This window comes from Bradysia coprophila, assembly GCF_014529535.1.
Source record: "Bradysia coprophila strain Holo2 chromosome IV unlocalized genomic scaffold, BU_Bcop_v1 contig_84, whole genome shotgun sequence".
Classification (NCBI taxonomy): domain Eukaryota; kingdom Metazoa; phylum Arthropoda; class Insecta; order Diptera; family Sciaridae; genus Bradysia; species Bradysia coprophila.
Window position 1 is genome coordinate 4805784 of NW_023503376.1, and position 20282 is coordinate 4826065.

The 20282-nt window shown below is 35.0% G+C and overlaps 1 protein-coding gene across 1 annotated transcript in view; it reads right to left on the reverse strand.

Moving 5' to 3' along the window:
- Positions 1 to 2422: 2422 nt before the first annotated feature.
- The window catches only part of LOC119072602, a 68515-nt gene continuing 50655 nt past the window's right edge, over positions 2423 to 20282 (reverse strand). Inside the window, exons 2-3 of the mRNA XM_037177856.1 lie at positions 12069 to 12229; positions 2423 to 2882 (exon numbers count right to left, since the gene is read on the reverse strand). Of these exons, the coding sequence (XP_037033751.1) occupies positions 2823 to 2882; positions 12069 to 12229 (221 nt within the window). The 3' untranslated portion in view covers positions 2423 to 2822. The remainder of the gene's footprint in view (positions 2883 to 12068; positions 12230 to 20282) is intronic.

Here is a 20282-nt window from a genome sequence, read left to right on the forward strand (position 1 = left end):
AAAAATATTTTTTAAAGAAAAAAAAAGTTTATTTTTTAAAAAAGATAAATCAGAAAACAAACATTAAACGAGAGAAATTTGTTGAGATTAAATTTTATGACATTTAAAAAAGAAAGAAAGAATATTAACAAGAATAACATTGCAAGAAGCTTTACATGTAAAAAAAAATGAAAATAAAAAAGTTATTTTAGGCATTTCAATGCTATTACGCAAAGTAAACAATTTTGGAAGCGATTTAGACATTAAATGAACTTGAAGTGCTGTTGAGTAGACTTTATCGAATCAATGATTCGAGTGGAAGGCAATATTTTCCAAACCAAACACAAGGTCAACATTCGAGATGAAAATTGTTCATCATGTGTAACCGCATTACGAATATAAATCGCGTGAATAATTAAAGAAATGGCAAGTGAAGCTTTCAGTAACATGTGTGTACATTTCCATCCGCTTCTCAAACAGTACTTCGTTCCTCCCCTTTCTCTAACCATTTAAGTAATTATTACAATATTTTGACGCAGACACATAATCTACTATTTACCTGTGGATTCGACAGTGTGGAAGGTAAAATTGAAAACTGAAAACAAACATTGAACGACTTGTTGATGATGTAGAATTTAACTGGGAGACGCGCGAGAGAGTTTCTTGTTTCTTCAACATTTCAATAAATAAAGTTTTCCGAGTGGAGTTATCGATGGAAGTTAAACAATAAAATGCTACTCTGTTTATGTTTTCGAATTTGTTGGGAAATTTTGCTGTTTATCCTTTCAATGAAATGAATTTTTCAAATTAAATTTTTGCCTTTTCTCTTGACATGTTTCGCTTTCTCTCTCGTTCCATCCGTTTGTCGAAAAATATCATCCAGCACGAAATTTGAAAAATTTGTTTTGAGTTGCTCGAAACTTGAGAAACGTTTCCATTTTAATAGGGTAATGGAGAAACCAGTGCTAACGTACTATTTCTACACAAATTTAGTTTCCCACTTGAAACAAAGACTTCAGTTCTTCAAACATAGATTTGGTCAAAAAAGAACAATTTAATACTCGGATGTACCGAAATTCTTGATGAGATTACAAATAGCGACAACCCTTAGATTTGTCGTCACTCAAGATATGCACTAACCGTCACAAAAAGACATTTCCCAAATAAAAAAAAGTTCGTTTCTCGTACAAATGTGGTAGAGTCATCAACCTCTCGAAAAGTGGAAAAACTCTCGATTAGACATAAAATTCTTGAGAAGTTATCAGTTATGGAACTCTCTAGCAGTCGTAAGACTTTCGTCGAGTCGTAAAACTCTCAAGAAGTGATAAAACTCTCGAGTAGTCATAAAACTCCGGAATTGTCGTTGAACTGTCAGTGAGTCGTAAAACTGTCATAGAGTCACAAAACTGTCTTGGAGTCGTAAAACTCTAGAGGTGTAAAGTGGCAAAAATCGAGGTGGCGGATATTTGTGAATTCGATAGACTGAGTATTTCTTTACTGTTGATTTTTAAGTATTTTCATCTATCTTCCAAGTGTTAAGGATTTTCTTGGATTTCTAAATATATTTTTTTAGTTATCTGAGGAATTTCTTCGATTTTGAGTATTTTCCGATGGTATTTTGTAGTTTTAAAAAAATTTCCAAGTATTTTTTTCGGCTGACAGTGGTTATGGTAGTTTATCCGACCTTCTGTACAACTCTCAAGGAAGGGTCAATGACTCGAACAGTTATAAATCTCTTGAGTAGACATTTCGCTCTATCTCTCTCTAGGACTGTTATTTCTCGAGGAAATACTTGCTATGAAAACCATTTTCATACAGACACTCCCGCCGTTACAACCTAATAAGTGCTAGATTGGAGTTTAAAAAAATGTTCAACTTTTCGGCAACGACTGTTTTCAAAGCGTCTTCATTGTTGATTTTCAAACCATTGTCTTTTTCGCTTAAAAGAAACTGTTTTTCAGTTTCTTTTTAATCAAAACGATAAAAATAAACGAAAAATAAAAAATTTTCATTCTAATTTGATATTAAGAATTAAATGTTAAATTTTTAATATTTAATTTACCTACATTTTCATATAGCTGCCTTTTCCATGAGAATTGTTATTGACACCATTTTTTAAACAGTTCTTAAGTCATTTTTAAATTTAAAATTTTTTCCATGTTTTTTCTTCTTCTTCTTTTTTTTAAATCATTTTCCTTTTTTGTTTGATTGTTTGACTCTAAATTCTATGCTTAAATAGTTAGTTTTCCTTCTTCATTGTTTTCTTCTTCTTTTAGTCAATTAAATATAATGTCTTCAAGACTCTGAAACATACTTGATCGCTTTCTCCGTTTTCTTTTTTTAAACTTTTTTGTTTCTCTGATTATCACCACTATACAATATATCGGTAGTTAGACATCTCTTGTCAATTAATAATTTCTTCTTCTTCTTCTTCTTCTTCTTTTTTTTAAATGATTATTACAATTATACATTTAAGTTGCTTTCATTTTCCTATATGAAAATATATTCCCATTCCAATTATAACTTCAATCGAATTTTCCTTTCTTTCCTTTTCGTTTTAAAACAGTTTTTCTTCTTTCATATTCAGTTTATCCAATTAAATCAGTTCAGTCGTCTTACCTTGAATACTCCATTTTCTAAAAGATGTGTGTATGTTGTGTATGTTCAAAGATTCTCGTTAGGTTTTGTTGCCGTTGTTTTGTTCAGTGTAATTATGCACTTCTTGTTTCTGACTTGCTGACTGGAATGCGATCTCCTTTTGTGTTGTTTTGTGTTGAGTAAAAATTATAATATCCTCAGCTTGTCATCATTCCATATTTCTGTTTCTTTTCTTAAAAAATTAATTAACGACCTCTCGCCCACCGTAGCAAAGCATCCGCTAACACATCCAGATGTGCTTTCGTCTGGAAAGAATAATTTTATTTGGTTTATTATACATTGCACAGTTTGATGTCAGTAGTTTGTTTGTTTCTCTCAAAGAATTTTAAATTTATTTTTTATATTTCAAGTTTTTAGAAAAAGTACATTCCATGCATCACTACACTGTTGCTTACAGCTGAAAGCATCCCTTTGTCTAATACTGTTTTTTCGCTGTCGTTATTGGATAATCTTTCTTCTGGTTTTAAATTGGATTCTTCAATCACGTTGAAGTAATTTTAAAAATGAAAATTGACTGTAGCGAAAACATGAGCTAAACTCTGGCATATAAGAGTGGAAAAAAAATTGGAAACTAAGGGAATTGCAAGAGTAACGAAATTTTATTGATAACAAACTGCTGTGCACATAACAGTTGTCGAATTCGTTCCCATCGACTGTTCGTTTTGAAACAAAAGTTTCAGTCAGTCGACTCTTATGTAACGAAAGAAAATGTGCTTAGGCAGGGAGCCCGCATCCATACCAGTCCCTCAAAGAGTCACTGTTTGAAATTAAAATGCCGTATTGTTACACGACAACAGCAAGGAGAGTAGAGTTTGTCTAGTGCATATCTCAATCAGCTCGGCTTGAATCGTTGAGAAACCAAATGGACCTTCAATAAAACAATCTGGTTTTGATTTCAGCTTTAGTTTCTCTGCGATATAAGTTGAATAAGACATAAATTAGGACTGTAACCTCGTTAGACTAGCTTGGTAGTGTAATAGTGTAACACAATGAATGTAAAGTGCCAGGTATGGACAATTCTTCAAAATCGGTCGATTTATCTTGAACGCATTCATTGTTTATGTCAAAATAATATCAAAATGAGTGCGTTTGAGTCCGTATTCAAAATCGTTATGTCCTTCGTAGTGACATTAGAGCATACCTGGTACTTTACATTCATTGGTGTAACGATGCTGCATAGGTTTTGCAAAGTGTGATCTTCTGAGTGAGTGATGTCAATTCGGGCTCCCGTTCTATAAACATTTATCCGAAATGTTTTTTGGAGGAGAAATGTGGTATTGAATTTTAAAAAATTGTACGTACACAACAAGCTGTGTTGTGTTGAGGAGCATAGTCGACTCTCACAGAGCACTGGTTCAATAGTACTGGTTAATAGTACAGTTATGTAATAGACTATAGCAATGATTGTGGTTTATTATAGACTAGTTTTGGCTACTATTTTCTAATAAAACGAAACGTTAGTGAAGAGTAACAGTAGATTAAGTCCTTGTTTGGAACTTTCTATTTTGCAAAGTGTGTTGCTTGAAGCTGAAGACGAAGGCGAGGGAGTAAAAGAATTTCTTATATAAACACCAAGGAACACCTTAAACAAAGGAAGAGACAGATCGCGTCATTTTTACTGTTTCTAAAGAGTTAAGAACAGATAGCAGTTCTGATCTCTGGACAAACTTTGTTCTCAATTTTTTTAATATTAAATTCTGAACTAAACTACTCGCGTCATAACACAATACCGTAGGCCTGACCACCCACTATTTTCACTGGACATAGCACAGTTTGTGTATCCTGCCTGCACATTGTATCAATTACACTTCAGTTAATTAAATATGAGGAGTAAATCAACAAAAGCAATATGCCATTTACGTGAATTTTGGATTTAATTTTATGATAACAACCTCAGTTTATGCATTTCGGCTTAAACAATTATAATATTTTAATCATGCAACATGCGCTCGTGTTGAATCCTGTATGGAATGCGGTAGGTAGACGAGTTACAATAAAGTAAATACATGGGAAATTGTTCAGTCGATAAAAGTGGAACTGGTATGTGGGATTTTAACATCGTCGCATTTAGGAGAGCTGAAAGATTTTGTGGCATTTGTTCAACCGTTCTGGTTTTAGAGTTTTCATTCTATCTAATGAACGGAGCTAACTGTTTCGCTTAATTGCGTCGATAGTTCTTACGGGTCCGTATTTATCATCACTCTGTGTGAGTGTTAGGAACATGTTGAGGACGAGTGCTGTTCCGGAGGAGCAAACTACGCGAGCAAATACTGAGACAGGTTCTATTTGATATTGGTGACCAATAAAAGCCAATAAAAGGAAATAGTTCGAAAATCGAAGGAAAGACACGGTGGCGGGACATTTCCACACCGTCAATATCGTCAGGAACGATATTATCGTTTTTTTTTGGACGATACTATCGTCTAAAAAACGATACTATCGTCTAAAAAACGATACTATCGTCTAAAAAACGATAATATCGTTTTTAGACGATAGTATCGTCCAAAAAAACGATAATATCGTTTTTTGGACGATAGTATCGTCTCAAAATCATATTATCGTTTTTTAGACGATACTATCGTCCAAAAAAACGATATTATCGCCCAAAAATTTGTCATTCAGGGATATTATCGCCCTGAAATCGTCTAAATTGAAAAATTCTAAAATATTGTCTGGACGATAGTATCGTTTTCTTGTCGATATTATCGTTCAAAAAACGATATTATCGTTTTCTGGACGATATTACCGTTCTAGAAAATCAAATTTAAAAAAATAAATTAATTAAAAACGATATTATCGTTCTGAACGATACTATCGTCCAGAACGATATTATCGTCCCAAAAATTATCGCCCAGGACGATAATATCATCCAAAATAACGATAAATTTGTTCAGAAAAAGAAAATAACGATAATATCGTCCAGCGGATATTTTCATCCAGGACGATATTATCGTCAAAAAAACGATATTATCGTTTTTTGAACGATAATATCGTTTTTTAGACGATAGTATCATCAAAAAAACGATAGTATCGTCCAAAAAAACGATATTATCGTTTTTTTAAACGATAATATCGTCAAGAAAACGATAGTATCGTCAAGAAAACGATAATATCGTCCTGAAAATATTTTAAAATTTTTAATTTTAGACGATATTATCGTCCTGGATGAAATTTTTTTGGACGATAATATCGTTTTTTAGACGATACTATCGTCTAAAAAACGATAATATCGTTCCTGACGATATTGACCGTGTAGTTATGTCGCCTCATCAAAGACACCAATGATGGGACAAAGTTTTCTCGAGCAGTTTCCCCTTCTCTGTTCGTTAGAAAGATACAAGAATTCTTTCGAGCTTAAACTTCAATGCAGGAACAATTTTGCGCTCTATTGCGTGCATATTACTTGAACAGTAGCAATGCAGCGAAGATGTATGGATTAATTTTGAAAACGTATCACGTCACGTAATTCCATTAAGCCTTCCCACACTCAACTCCGACACAAAAAAAAAGGTAACTGCAAATACGGATAAACTATACCTAACATTTATTGGCGCTGCTACACTCGTTTTTCTATGTATAGCACGTTTTCCTAACCGAGAGATTATGATTTAGTGAATTTTTCGAAAATAGCTTCTTTCGCTTTTAATTAGAAATAATCGCAGGTGTGTGGTGAAGATGGAAATTTATAGAAGCGCGCGATGGTGGTGTTGATACAAGTGTACGCGAAAGTTTTATTGAATTTTTATTAAATGGTTTTCGGTTTGCTTTCGTTTCATTTCCATAAAAGCTTCTCGAAAGTTGTCGGCTTATATGAATATGAATTATATACGCTTCGTTTGTTCGAAATTACACGAGATGAAAAAATAAATAAAAATAAATTGCACAAAGTTTGAAAACAGTTGCTTAATGTGCAGCTATTTTACAGGTATATTCTCAGTGTCTCCGGTAATTGCTTCCACATTTTCTTAGCAGAATTTGCAATGAACATCAGGATTATGTTCGCCTATGTGCTCGTGTTCACTCATCCCATTTTCAGCAAAAATAACAAAAGACAACATAAGTTGTTCTTAAGCACTTGCAGGTACACAATGAAACTATCTTAACTTTAAATAGAGTATTAAGTGTTTCACTTCAAGTGCATTCAATGCATACACTCCAAAACCAAAATCGTAAACAAAACAGAAGACGATTTGCTACTTTAACGGAAAATTCAATTACCACAAAGGTGTGAACCACAGGACACGTTTCGACCCAATAAACTAGGTTAAATAAAGTGTTTACTCGCTGCACTAATTGAACGGTATTTTCAGGTTGAAAACAGAGAAGAAAGTCTTTGGAATATTGTGGTTTGTGTAGCACACGTTGTGTTTATAAGAGGTAGTCAATAGAAATCGAACAAACTGATTGAAGATCGTGAAATGCATATCGTTGGAAGCACAATAGGTATTTCTTTCCATTAATCTACAATCGCATATTGATGGAATGTGAAGTACTAGATTAAACTTTTGCTAATAACAAGACTGACAACGCGGGTTGACGACAATAGGATGTAGTTTCTTAACACGAAGCAGCATAATATTTTACATGCTACATGCGTCGAAAACCGTACTTTTCATGCCCTCGACGCCCTCAGCATGTAAAATCCATTACATAACTCGGGATAAAAATGAAAAGTCTCGTTTTCGTGTGTTTATTGACCTCGGCTTCGCCTCGGATCAACAAAATTCACACGAAAACTCTACTTTTCATCTTTTTGTCCCTAGTCATGTAAAATACTATTTCATCCCCAAATTACAAACACGTTTACTGCGGCGGCTGTAATTTGGTAATTTCTGACTTTTGGTCCGCTCACACCAACGAAATAGGACAAAGTCTACTCGTAGGACAAAGTTCATTTAGTGGCTACATTCCTTTTCTAATTCAGACTCGCATTTTATTGGAATTATACAACTCTGAACGAGATGTATTTCACTTGAGATCATTTTGAAATGAAACTTCTCTACCGAAGAATCTGTTGCTCCGAAGGATCTGTTAGGCTCCGAAGGATCTGTTAGGCTCCGAAGAATCTGTTAGGCACCAAAGAATATGTTAGGCGCCGAAGAATCTGTTAGGCGCCGAAGAATCTGTTAGGATTGTTTTATGGTTTCTGGTTGTGCAAAATAAAACGAATTCGAATGAACTCATCAAAATAAAAATTTCGACTCACGTACATACTGTGCTTTACGTGATAAAGCAATGTAAATGCATATTTCATATTAGCAAGGTGCTATTGAAGTTTATGTTGCCGCTCACGTAAACTTATTAATTTATATGCTTGTGTACGGTAAGTGAATTTTCACTGTCACAAACAGTGACGGTAAGTGCGCTTTACCGTGTATAAGCATGTAAAGTTTCTTTGATTGTTGATGTACTCAATTTTCATTTTTTTTGATGTTTCCAATTAGTACGACTGTTGTGAAAGACCAATGCTAATATTATCCAGCATGTGATTTCATTTATTTTGTCGAAAAGTCGCACATAAATCTACTAATTTGACAGATAACACCCCGAGGATACACAATTCCATTTATATTTTCGCAAAACATAAAAAACCATAATCCCAATATGAGTCCATTAATTTTTATGGAGATGGGAAAAGTTTTTCATTTAATCGTTTTTCACAGTGTTTTCTCTCTGCGTAAAAGGATACAATTATTTGTTATTTGGAACAAAAAGGGAGTCCATATCATCAACTGGAACTTTTAGTTTATTATTTGTTTGGTAGATTGGTTCGGTATTTTCGGTATACTGATTTTCCTCTTTTTTTTCGGGGGAAAAAGTTTTACGTTCTCGAAACGAGAAGAATCATTTCAAGTATTCGTATCATAGTTTCAGCATAAAAGTGGTAAAAATACACGAAAATAATGAAATATGTTATGCGTCACATTAACAGTTATGATGATACTAAACGGCAATTAGGTACTTATATATATGTGATGACGTGGTAATTCCTTCTATCAAACAACAAAACATTTTACATGGTTAAGGACAGAAAAGTGCATTTACCTGTATATGCTCAGAGTGTATTGGTGTGACTTTTCCTTCTCTAGGCACGGGAAAGTAATTTTCGCAGGGCATGCACCGACACACTCTCAGCTATTACAGTAAAGTATCGTTCGTGATATAGTAGTAGTATACATTCACTTACGGGCGACATCTTGAAAAAATGCATGACGTTTATGCATGACGTTTATACATGGAGGGATTTTTTTGAAAGTGGACCAGGCTCCATCGGAGCTATTTTTTTGCGACGGTTTGTTCATATGCCCAGATAGCCCTTGGTCCCAATAGTCCAAAACCGCAGTCGTTTAATTTTCATGTTTGCGTCTTGGCTGGTGGTGAAGGTACAAAAGCCAAAAATGGGTGTTTTTTATACGTGATTTACTGCCGCTGCAGACGATGGACACACATGTGTGGCGGCTCGTTGGATAGGTACTGTCCAGGAGACCCGGGGCAAAGACAGATATCTAATGTGTACTCAAGCACTATTCAAAAATAACAAAAAGTATGTATCAGTCAAAGGCCGGAAATTTTGATGAGCTTTATTAGGTGATATTTTGTACCTGGTGACTGTTGTTGTACAGATCAGTGGTTGCCCTGATAGAGGCTTAACCCAGCTCTACAATTATACCTCAATTGCCATAGAAGTGAAAGGTTTCAGGATACTTTTTTCGGTATAAAGCAAATGTCTTCCTTCACTCGAAAGCAAAATATTGATTTTAGAAAAATACACGAATTATGCTGTTTTTGATGTCTGCATCCAATGATCTAACCATAAACATTCTCCAGGTGCGAGATATCACCTTTTGAAGTTCATCAAAATTTACGGCTTTTGACTGACACAATATTTTTGTTATTTTCGAACAATGGCACAGAACATGTAAGATATCTATGCTTGCCCCGGTTCTCCTGGCCAGTACCTATCCAACAAGCCGCCACACATGTGTGTCCATTGTCTGTAGCGGCAGTAAATCACGTATAAAAACACCCTTTTTTCGACTTTTGCACCTTCACCACCAGCCAAGACGCAAATATGAAAATTAAACGACAGCGGTTTTGGACTATTGGGGCCAAGGGCTATCTGGGCATATGAACAAACCGCCTAACGAAATAGCTCCGACGGAGCCTGGTCCACTTTCAAAAAAATCCCTCATGACGTTTATGCATGACGTCATGAATTTTTTCAAAATGGCGCCCGTAAGTGAATGTATACTACTATATTCCAACACATACTCAATGTTTACTTACGCTTGGACTTCTTTCGAGCGTCCGTACGCATGTTGTGTGTATTAGGGTATCATGAAATATACTATTTCGTACGATCAGACGACTGCTTTCGAAACAGTTAATACGAAAAATTCTATACAAAATTCGGATTCTACCTCTCCTACCACATTTAAACGTTGTACGCTGCAAAATGTACAATATGCGTACAGTGTACACAAGGACCGATGTTACGAAAATAAATAAAGTTTTAGTCAAACATTGGTTGTAAGCTTATCGAATGTTTGATCAAGTTTAGTTTCACTTTAATGTCCCGTTTGTTTTTGTACTAGAGCGCATGCAATAAACTAAGTGGACAAGTCAAATAAACTGTGTCCCACTTCTTTGTCGTGATTTGAGAGTTAGATAGGTAATAAATGTATGCAAAGTTTCGTTATTTGCTTGTCCGTACTTTAGTAGTTTTGTGGAAAGTTTGTACTTAAATGAGTTCTCGTTATCATAAATTGGATGTACATTTGCAATTACGTTTATAGGGTGGATGTGTGGATCAATAAGTAAGTGAGTTATGAAATGACGAAAAAAGTTTGCATGCGACAACTGTGCATTTTATCAGTATTGATGCACTACAATAGAAGAAAGAAAAAGAGAAATTCCAACAAGAACAAGGTTTTGTGGAGCAAATTGGAATTCCCGATGTGACCACAACGTTTTTCATGTGTGCACAACCGTTTTTTTTCACGAAACGGACAAGTGAATTTGGTGCACCATTCTTCAAAACAAAGAAAAGGTGCCAGGCCGGGGAGAAAATTTTTCTTTTCCCACGTCGGGAAATAAAGAGGGCAGAAAATTTCTATTTTCTCCTCTGAACTGTCATCAGACGAAGCATCAATAGAACGTCATTTGATTATTAACTCGTTTGATTTTATAAAAAAGTACTCTCATATGTCTCATGCTTGTCAAGACAAAACAACAAAATAGGAAAATATCAGTGCCTCACATTCGGTTGTTCTTTATTATTACCACCGAGCAGGTATATTATCTATAGAATCTATTACTTCTTTTGATCGAAGAATTGTTTATAGATTGATACAAAATCTTGTACTTCATAAATTTTAACACACATTTTGCTTTACTATATGATACCATATGAGCCGAAGAATTATCGCTTTTTTAGTCGTCGCAGACAATGCTACAAGCACCTTAAAGAATTCTGGAGGCAATAGAAATATTTCGACGTTAAAATAATATCCTCAGAAGGTATTACGTAGAATATCTAAAAACCGTTTTGCGTCGAATGTGTGTTGGTAGTATATGTGGTCATTTTCCATGGCAATAAAACGTGAAAAACGAAACGACGGTAAAAAATTGGCGAAGCCAAGAATATTGTACACACATGTACCACAGAATGTATATTTTCATCTGCCCACTCTCGAGGTGGATTACGTCGCTCTCTCTTTGTTTTTGTTTTTTTAATTTAAAATTAAACCGTTTCATTTAACACTTTTCCATTTAATTATTTTTTTTCCGTTTTCCCTTTTCAGATGGGCTTTTTGTTTCCAAATTTTTAATCCGATGTAAAAATGTCATAAAACGAGAGTAAAGGCACCGCTAAATGAGCTTATAACATTGTGCGTACAGACGGGGAATTGTAAATGGGTTGGGATAATCCTAATTTTTGCTGCCGGTTATGGTTTCATAATGCTTGTCATGATATTTGAAGAATAAATTATTCACCAGGGATGTGTCAACGAAATGTCAAAGTATAGGAAATGATACCAGTTTCGGTCGGTTTTTCTTCTTCTTTTTTATTATTACGAAACCAGGTTTTTTTTTGGTGTTGTTTGGCTGAATATTTTGACCCTATCTCAAATTGATGGATACATATGTCGAAAATTGTTTAACCGAACACGCACTGGGAATTGGCCATGCATGGAATTTTTTTTTTTAATAATTCGAATTATGGTTTAACGAGGGGGCGGATAAACGTCACTCTTTAGTGTAGTTCAGAGTTTTACAAATTGTGATTGATTTGGTTCAATGTACGGAACACTAGATTTGGGCTTATAATAAACTACCCACCACATACATTCGTATATCAATAGCGTAAGCAATTTTAATCGTATGGTACAGAAATATAACGAAATTAAAGAAAAAAATCGAACACTTACGGTTTTATAAAACATACACGCCTGTCGTTCTTCGTCTTCCCCTTCGGGACAGTCTATAAATCCATCACAAAGTACATGATCATCTATACACCGATATCGACCCTGTCTATCGGGCGACGGACATGCAAATCTCTCCATACCGTCCATCGCTGGAGGACATTCTGAAAAGAAAAATTGATTTGGATTAACATTCGTCTATCAATCGTAAAAAGTGTCGTTCAAAAAATATTGTCACGCTGGTTACGTTTCTCCTGTTGTCACACAAAAATTTTATTAAAAACACCAAGACTTAGACCTAATATCCTACTTTAAGTATAACTCGCCATTTCGAAGTAACTTAAAAGAATTTGTTTTGCCAATTGTTAAATCAAAGAACCATTTAAACCATACTGCGGCTGCTTCCCCAGTCTCCACAATACCACCACACTTCCAAGAAATCTTAGATAGGCATTTTGTGTAAACAATGCATGAATAGTTTGCGTTTCTCAAGCTGTACGAACTTTTCAAGTGCTTTCGAATATGAAGCTTTACGGTTAGACACCTTTCACATGCATCGACCACGAAGTGCACCGCAAAATGTTTACGTATGTGGCTGAGGCCATATGAAACACAAGCAAACTGAAGGCAATTTTTACATGAGTTTGTAATTGTAAACCGGTCCAGATATAAGTGCGAATTTTAGTCTTTATTGATAACCAAAAATATAGAATGACAATCGATAAAATATAACATGAACATCTGTTATCGACGACGATGACAACAAGGCGTAATAAGCTCTGTCTTGTGTCCTCTTTATACATGAATGTTTATGTTAAAATAAATGAAGTAATAGATTTTGCATCGATCCTTTGACATTACATAGATCAAGAGAAATAACAAACCTCATTCACTGCATTCGCATTGAACAGACAATGAGAGTTAAAATACTCCACATTTCTATGGCACAAGTGATGGAACTTGCATCGTTTGCAACTGTCACCCATTTCTCACCCATTTTCGATACCAACAAACGACACATCAGATAAAGAAGGAACTTAATTCATAATTGAAACGTGAAAACCAAATCATCACAAAACATCCCAGATTTCTCAATAACATTTTTCGCCCTTTTCTTGCTGATATTACATCAACTTTCCAATAAATTAAAAGGGAGAAAACTACCGACTTATTTCCCGCAGAATTATTGCAACGTAAAAACTCTGCTCAGACATAATATAGATATCCATTCTCACACACACACCGTTCCCATAATAAAATGACAATTTCCATATAATGCCATTTCAATCACCCCATTCCAGGAACGAACATCACAAGCATTATAGTGATTGTGACACAAAAATCAATGTACTTTACAAACTTGCTGAACTGAGCCATAGCCCTTTTCCATCATGAAACGATAATATCAATGTATCACTTCCATTCAATTAAATTTTCCAGAAAATATCATTTTCTCAATTTGCCTCAATAAACATACATTCATAACGTACATAAAATGTACTTATATGTCGCATACATAAATGTGCAAGCAGCAGCACATATTAGAAATCGTACACATGGTTACATAGATCAATGGAGTATAAATCTGGGTTGAATGTTTTCCACCTCATATTGTATAAAATGTTGTTGTTTCCACTTGTTTCCACCAGTCGTTGTTCGTTGAACTTTTGTTTGGGAATGGGACGTATTACCGTGAATATGCATTAATATAATAGTTTGCGGTGAGCCATTGCCATTCCCACAGCGGAATTTCCATAACGGTCGGAAAAATTATTCCGTGTAAACATTTTGCTCAATTTTCCGTGAACATTTTGAAACATTTTATTGTTGAATTAATAAAAATGATTTTTGAGACGAGTGGAAATTCACAGAAGCATCAGAAGTTTCCATGACGGTTTGTGAGTGTCTCATGCAGGGAAAATAGGTTTCGGTAGCCAAACTTTTTTTTTAACTTTTTAACTGTTTTAATTGACTGTCAGCAATGACCAATTGAAATTGACACGACGACAAGCCGTGCAATTATCGACCAATTTCCATTTTTTTTGAATTTTGTGAACTTAATCACGAATGAAATTTATAAAATTGAAATTTAAGTGACTTCACCCATTTGAAATGGTGGGATTTTGTCAGTACAAAGTACAAAGTACTGAAGATAAATAGATGAAGTATGTGTAATAATCGAATCTATTTCTTCTTTTCTCAAAAGTGTTTCTAAAATCTTTTACTTCATTTGTTCTTATGTGCATTTTGCTAAATAAGAAAATACCAGCTAGCGCTCGTTGGTCATTATTATCTTCATTGCCTGCCCCATGCGAAAATTGACTATTACACGGCTGTTTACCCACTGCGAAAGTGATCCATTACACTAGGGATATTTGGGGTTTATTTCAAGTTGACAGTTCTTTCAAGTAAAATTTGCCTTGCTTTCATTTTATCTTTTTTTATCTTTTTTGTTGAATGAATCGATCGATCGAAAAAGAATGTAAGAAATATCGCTAAAATAACATTTTTTTGATAAAAATATTGATCGATGAACACAGTTATTTCAGAAAAACTTGTTACGCAAGTAATCTGGTTACAACATACTTTTAGAACAACACAGAATTGTCGGCCATATTTATTGTAACAATAATTTTGATGTTCCGAAGTAACACTTTATGGCCACACATTTCGTTGTATTTTCCACTTGTAACACTAATTGCTTTTGCTTATAGTACAAACACTACGCTTTGTTGCACATTTTTTTGAAAACATTAAAAAGGACGAACAAAATAATTGCACAAACAATGCGTCTTCATCGATACTAACTGCGAAAAACTATTCAATGTCAACATGTCACCAACGCAATTGTTAACTACTGTTGCGACAATACTAATGTAACATGAGTGCTGTTTTCGGGATCAATTTTTTAGGAGACGTGTAGCGTGTGAGCCGATTTCGTCAGTACACTACTACTTGTTTGTAAACGTTTTATCGGAAGAACAGATTTATTTTTGTTTTGTTGGTGTTGGTTTATTGAGATACTGAATTTATGTAAAATTTCTGCAGAACAGCCGTGTAATAGTCAATTTTCGCATGAGCAGGCAATAAACCAGAATACGTTGGATGCTGCGACGTAATTCATTGCTATCGGACACAATTTTGTAGAACTCGCGAACTCACTCGTGTTTTCGAGCAACAAGCTTCGGTAACTGTTTTCTCGACAAGTGTAGTTGCATACCTCGCCTTCGGCTCGGATATGCAAACTCTACACTTGCCTCGAAAACAGTTACCGAAGCTTGTTGCTCAAAAACTTACTCGTGAGTTTGCTCGTATCACAAAATTGTGTCCTTGTGTAATGAATTACTTTCGCAGCATCCAACGTAATCTACTATTGTTGTCGATAGCAGATGACTCTGGCTTTAAGGCGATCTACCGGAACTTTTTTTTATAGTTGACTCAAGTGTCATTACTTTCGTTACGTCGCTAGTCATTGATGATAATTATAATTTGGGGCGTTTCCTACGCAAAAGTTAAACGAAATCTTCAATGCTGAAAACCTATTTCCACAACTGGTTCAATTGACCTCTAATTCCAGATAGGAGTTCGCTCATGAGACATTTCACGATTCTGAAAATTACCCACGAGCACACGGCTCAGTCTAGATCTCGCTCACTAGGCAGAAAGCTTAAACGATTCAACCTACAAGTTGTCACATATTCGGTCGATTGCATTAATAGTTATTTGTTCAACGAGTTGTGAAATAGTATTTCTTACTAGGGAGGTAATATGGCCATTCCCTCCCTAGCGAAAACCCTTTACCTCGCTCGTAAAGTAAAATAGCATACTGCACACAGGAAGTAATTTGATATCTCGTATCACGATGAGTAAAAGTACCTCGGGTTCTTTTACTCACCTGGATACGAAATATCATATTACGTCCCTGGTATAGTAATCTACTATTACTTGACTAGGGATAAAAAGATGAAATGTGGAGTTTTCGTGTGGATTTTGTTGATCTGAGACGTAGGTTAATAAACACACGAAAACGAGATTTAATTTTTATCGTATCTCAGTAATTCAAATTACCCATAATTACGTCAAAGCATTCCAAATGAGAGTTTTCAGAGCTGTTCAATTGTTAAAACCAATCATACAGGTACTGGGGATCTGAATATTACATAGACAGTATACACATTCTCAAACCAAACTCTTCCATTATGGGTGCCCTTAAATATTCATCTACAACACGATTATTTGCAACCTGTTCGCTATCGTGCTACATTATCTTTTCATTTTATTTAATCAAGTCTAACTTCTGCTGATGTTGCGAATATGTAAGTTACTCTCTGTGTATATATTTCTGCTTGACATGCACGAGCTTTCTCGGCTGACATTTCCATGTTTTGTCCTAATTAAACAAATAAAAACAATAAAATCCTTTTTCCATATCCGCTTACTTACATCCCTTTACATCACTGTATAGCAATGGAAGGTATGATAACATACAATTGGCAGAGAGTGTTATACATTTACGGAACATATATTTAATACCCTCAAATGGGATTTTATGTTATACGATAGTGTTAGCACTCTCAAATTACGGATATAATATAGAGAAACTCTTGGCATCGGTGGTGGCGGAGTGGAATCCAATTCGAATGATAACAATTGAATCTTTTTTTCGCTTTGATACGTCGATAAAGGTATATTTTATACACAATATCGGCATGAGCAACATTTTAAATTACCTTTTTCTGTTGATGATTGACCTTTTCGGTTGTTGTATGTTTTTGCTAAATATTTTGATGTATTTATTTACTTAAAGGACTTGTTTTTCCAGGCCGTATTATATAAGGCACAAACGTAATAAAACATCGAGATCGAATATGGGAGCAAAAAAAAAAATATTCCCTTTCGTTCGGTTCGTTTAAATTATTTCACTCAGATAAATTGAACAATATTTTGTCATTTATTTTCAAAAGACGAGGGAAAAAAACGATTTCTAAACGAAAAACGCACAATAATTGAATTTATACGGGGAACAAAAAAGGGAAAAAAGAAAGTATAAAGAAATGAAGAACGAAAGAACGAAAAAAAAAGCTAAAGCGAAATTCAATGCCAATATTATTTCGGAACACAACAATGTATATATTTTCAGATCATTTTAAAAGGAAAAGTATTATATGTGGGACGACGGAAGCTGGAGCACATTGTGTTTTATAATTCAATAAAACCTTCTATCTTACTTTGATCAGAATTGAATGTTCTGTTCCCAGGCGCGATACTAACAATTTCCACAAGTACTCAGCCTCTGTGTACCACGTATACCACTTTATTCTATTTAAATTCAGCTAATTTTACTCTTTCTCAAATTGGATTTTGTGTCCCGAAAAAAAAAAACGTTCAAGCTTTGACATCTGACGCTTTTTCAATTAAAAGAAAGTGAACCTCTTCTTTATCTAGAGCATTTCTTTCCTTCTTTGTGAGGGACAATTATAGCAACTGGCATACATAATGTCAATCTAACTTTTCAATGGGATTTGCAATTCGGCACCACACTAATCCACCTGGGCGACGATTCTCGTAAATTTAAGAATGAGTTACTTGACAGTTGTCACCTTAAAAGTTACGAATCGTATGAACTGCTCTTAGAATTAAGGTGACAAGTTACGAATTCTCATACGTACGTAAATTTAAGAATTCGTAACTTCAACTTGACAGTTTCTATCGGATTTCACACAACTGTCACGTTACGAATATTTGGAGTGAGAATCGAGGCCCTGAGAAACGTGATTTCACATGTTTCATGAATTAAAAATTGTATTACTGGGATTATCGGTTTCGTCCTCGTTTGCGAGCAATAAAATTCACACGAAACCTTGGATTTTTAACTTTTCATCACTAATTATACGCCTATGGATGAAAAGTAAATTGACTTTCTAGCTTCGCCTCGGATCAGCCAAATACACGCGAAAACTCTACTTTTCATCGTTTTATCACTTGTTATTCTCTAGTGCTCTCCCGAACAAAAATTGTGGACTCTTTCATACGAACCACGCAGCATAAAATACTAATTCCACCGACCCTAGCGCGACAAATGAAGGAATAGACAGCTTGACACGGTGTTAGGGAATCTCGCGCCGCGTCGTTCACAATAACTCACAAAGTGACATCTTCCTTATACAAAATCTGTCAAAATGTGAATTATTGTGAATGACGCGGTGCGAGATTCCTAGCAACCCTTGACACTAGTTCAATGGGTAGTCTCCGTTTACAAGTCCACTAATATTCCAGTATCGTCTATATCCAGAACTTTAAGTTTTCTGTTAGCTAGTTAGCCCAATAGTTATGGTTGTTAAGAGGTCGTGACGCAAGTCCTCTGGAACGGAGTACGCTCAGAGATAGAATGAAAAATCAATGGATGCGACAGCAAACAAAAGTCGTTGAGGTCATGGAAAGAATAGCATCTTTAAAGTGGGGCTGGGCGGGAAATATTGCAAGAAGGTCGGACCAGGCCCGGACTGGCCATACGGTGAATTCGGGGGATTCCCGATGGGCCTTTTGGATTTTTGTATGAGAATTTTTAATATGTGGGCCTTTTTAAATTGAGTTGCATGGAGCCCCCGATGGGCTTTTTCGAGCCAGTCCGGTACTGGGTCGGACGAACGTTGGACCAAAAAGATCATGAACTGGAGACCACCTAAAACACGACCTAGTTGTAGACCACCAGAGAGATGTAATAATGGTATAAAGATAATTGCAGGCACAAATTGGCAAAAAATGGCAACGGATCGTTCGGAATGGAATAGAATTGAAAAAGAAGAAGACACTTGTTCAATCTCTAACGTCTTTTGATCTAAGTATTTTTGAAATCTTTTACTTCAATTGTTTCTACTTGTTTTATACACATAAGACTGAAAACATTCGATCCAACACACGATTTTTCAACTTTGACACGAAAAAGAGCATTGAAAATAGAGTAGTTTATTGATCATTCAGTGATATTAGGTATTTAAAGGTCCTAACGATCAATGAACGTCAACACAAGGTATGGTCGAATGTCAAACTTTGTATGGAGCGAAGGACATAGCGATTTCATATAAACAAACTCACCTCTCATGAGCTCATGAGAGGTGAGTTTGTTTATATGAAATCGTCATGTCCTCCGGTTTGTATGAACAGACCATACCTGGTTTATACTTTCATTGCTAACGATTTCATAATACGAGAAGTGTAAACATCAACACCAAATTTGTATAGTTGTGTCACCATACAGCTTTCTTGAAATGTCAACTACAATTCTCGTTTCCACTTTGGCATAAAAGTTCCCAATTTCGGAGAATTATTTGATGAATCTAATCTAATTTGGAAATTTGGATAAGAGTCAGAGCTTCAGCTAGTGATAATGTAATACGCTTACAAACCAACAAAATCCCTTTCCTTGGGTCACTTAAAATCAAATTTATGATTTTGCACCTCTCCGCGTTCCATCCAATGTTGAACACATTACGCCGAACCTAACCCAACCGAAAAATCCATAACTTCATCATTGTAGCTGTCCTCCAGTTTTCACCGAATTGGATTTTCTTTTCGTCTAATAAAAACAAAATGTTATAATTCACTGAGGTGTGACAAAACGATTTACGAAACATTTCCGATGAAAAGGTATGGCTCAAAAACTCATCCAATTAAATAATACGTTTTAATTGTACCTCACAGGCATATAAAAAGATATTATAAGCTTTCCATCACATATATCATAAAATGCTCGTTTCCATGTAATTTTCGAGTCATTTAATAGCTATCAACGTCCTGTCATTTATTACATTCAAGTGTTCGACCTTTAGGATGGTTATATTTTTACGGGAAAAGCGAGGAAAAAAATTTGTAAAAACCTGCATAAATCACTCATGAACGTAATGTACATTTAGTGAAAATAGTAGTGAGTAAACACAGGTGAATCACGTGAAAGTTTTTTTTTTTTTAAACACGCAACAATCATCATTCTTATGATAATTATTTTTTATTCCAACAATTACACAAACTGCAAATTAAATAAACTTTGGTATATGCTTGCTGGATTTTGAGTTCTTGTTCTATACTTGTAAAGAAATTTCGCCGTAGGAAATTTTCCTACAAGTTGCAGCTAATTGACGAGAGCTCATTTATAGAGAAAACAGGAATATTTTTATCGGAGTCTGAGGTTAATGTGGGCGGATGGGGTAATTGTGCATT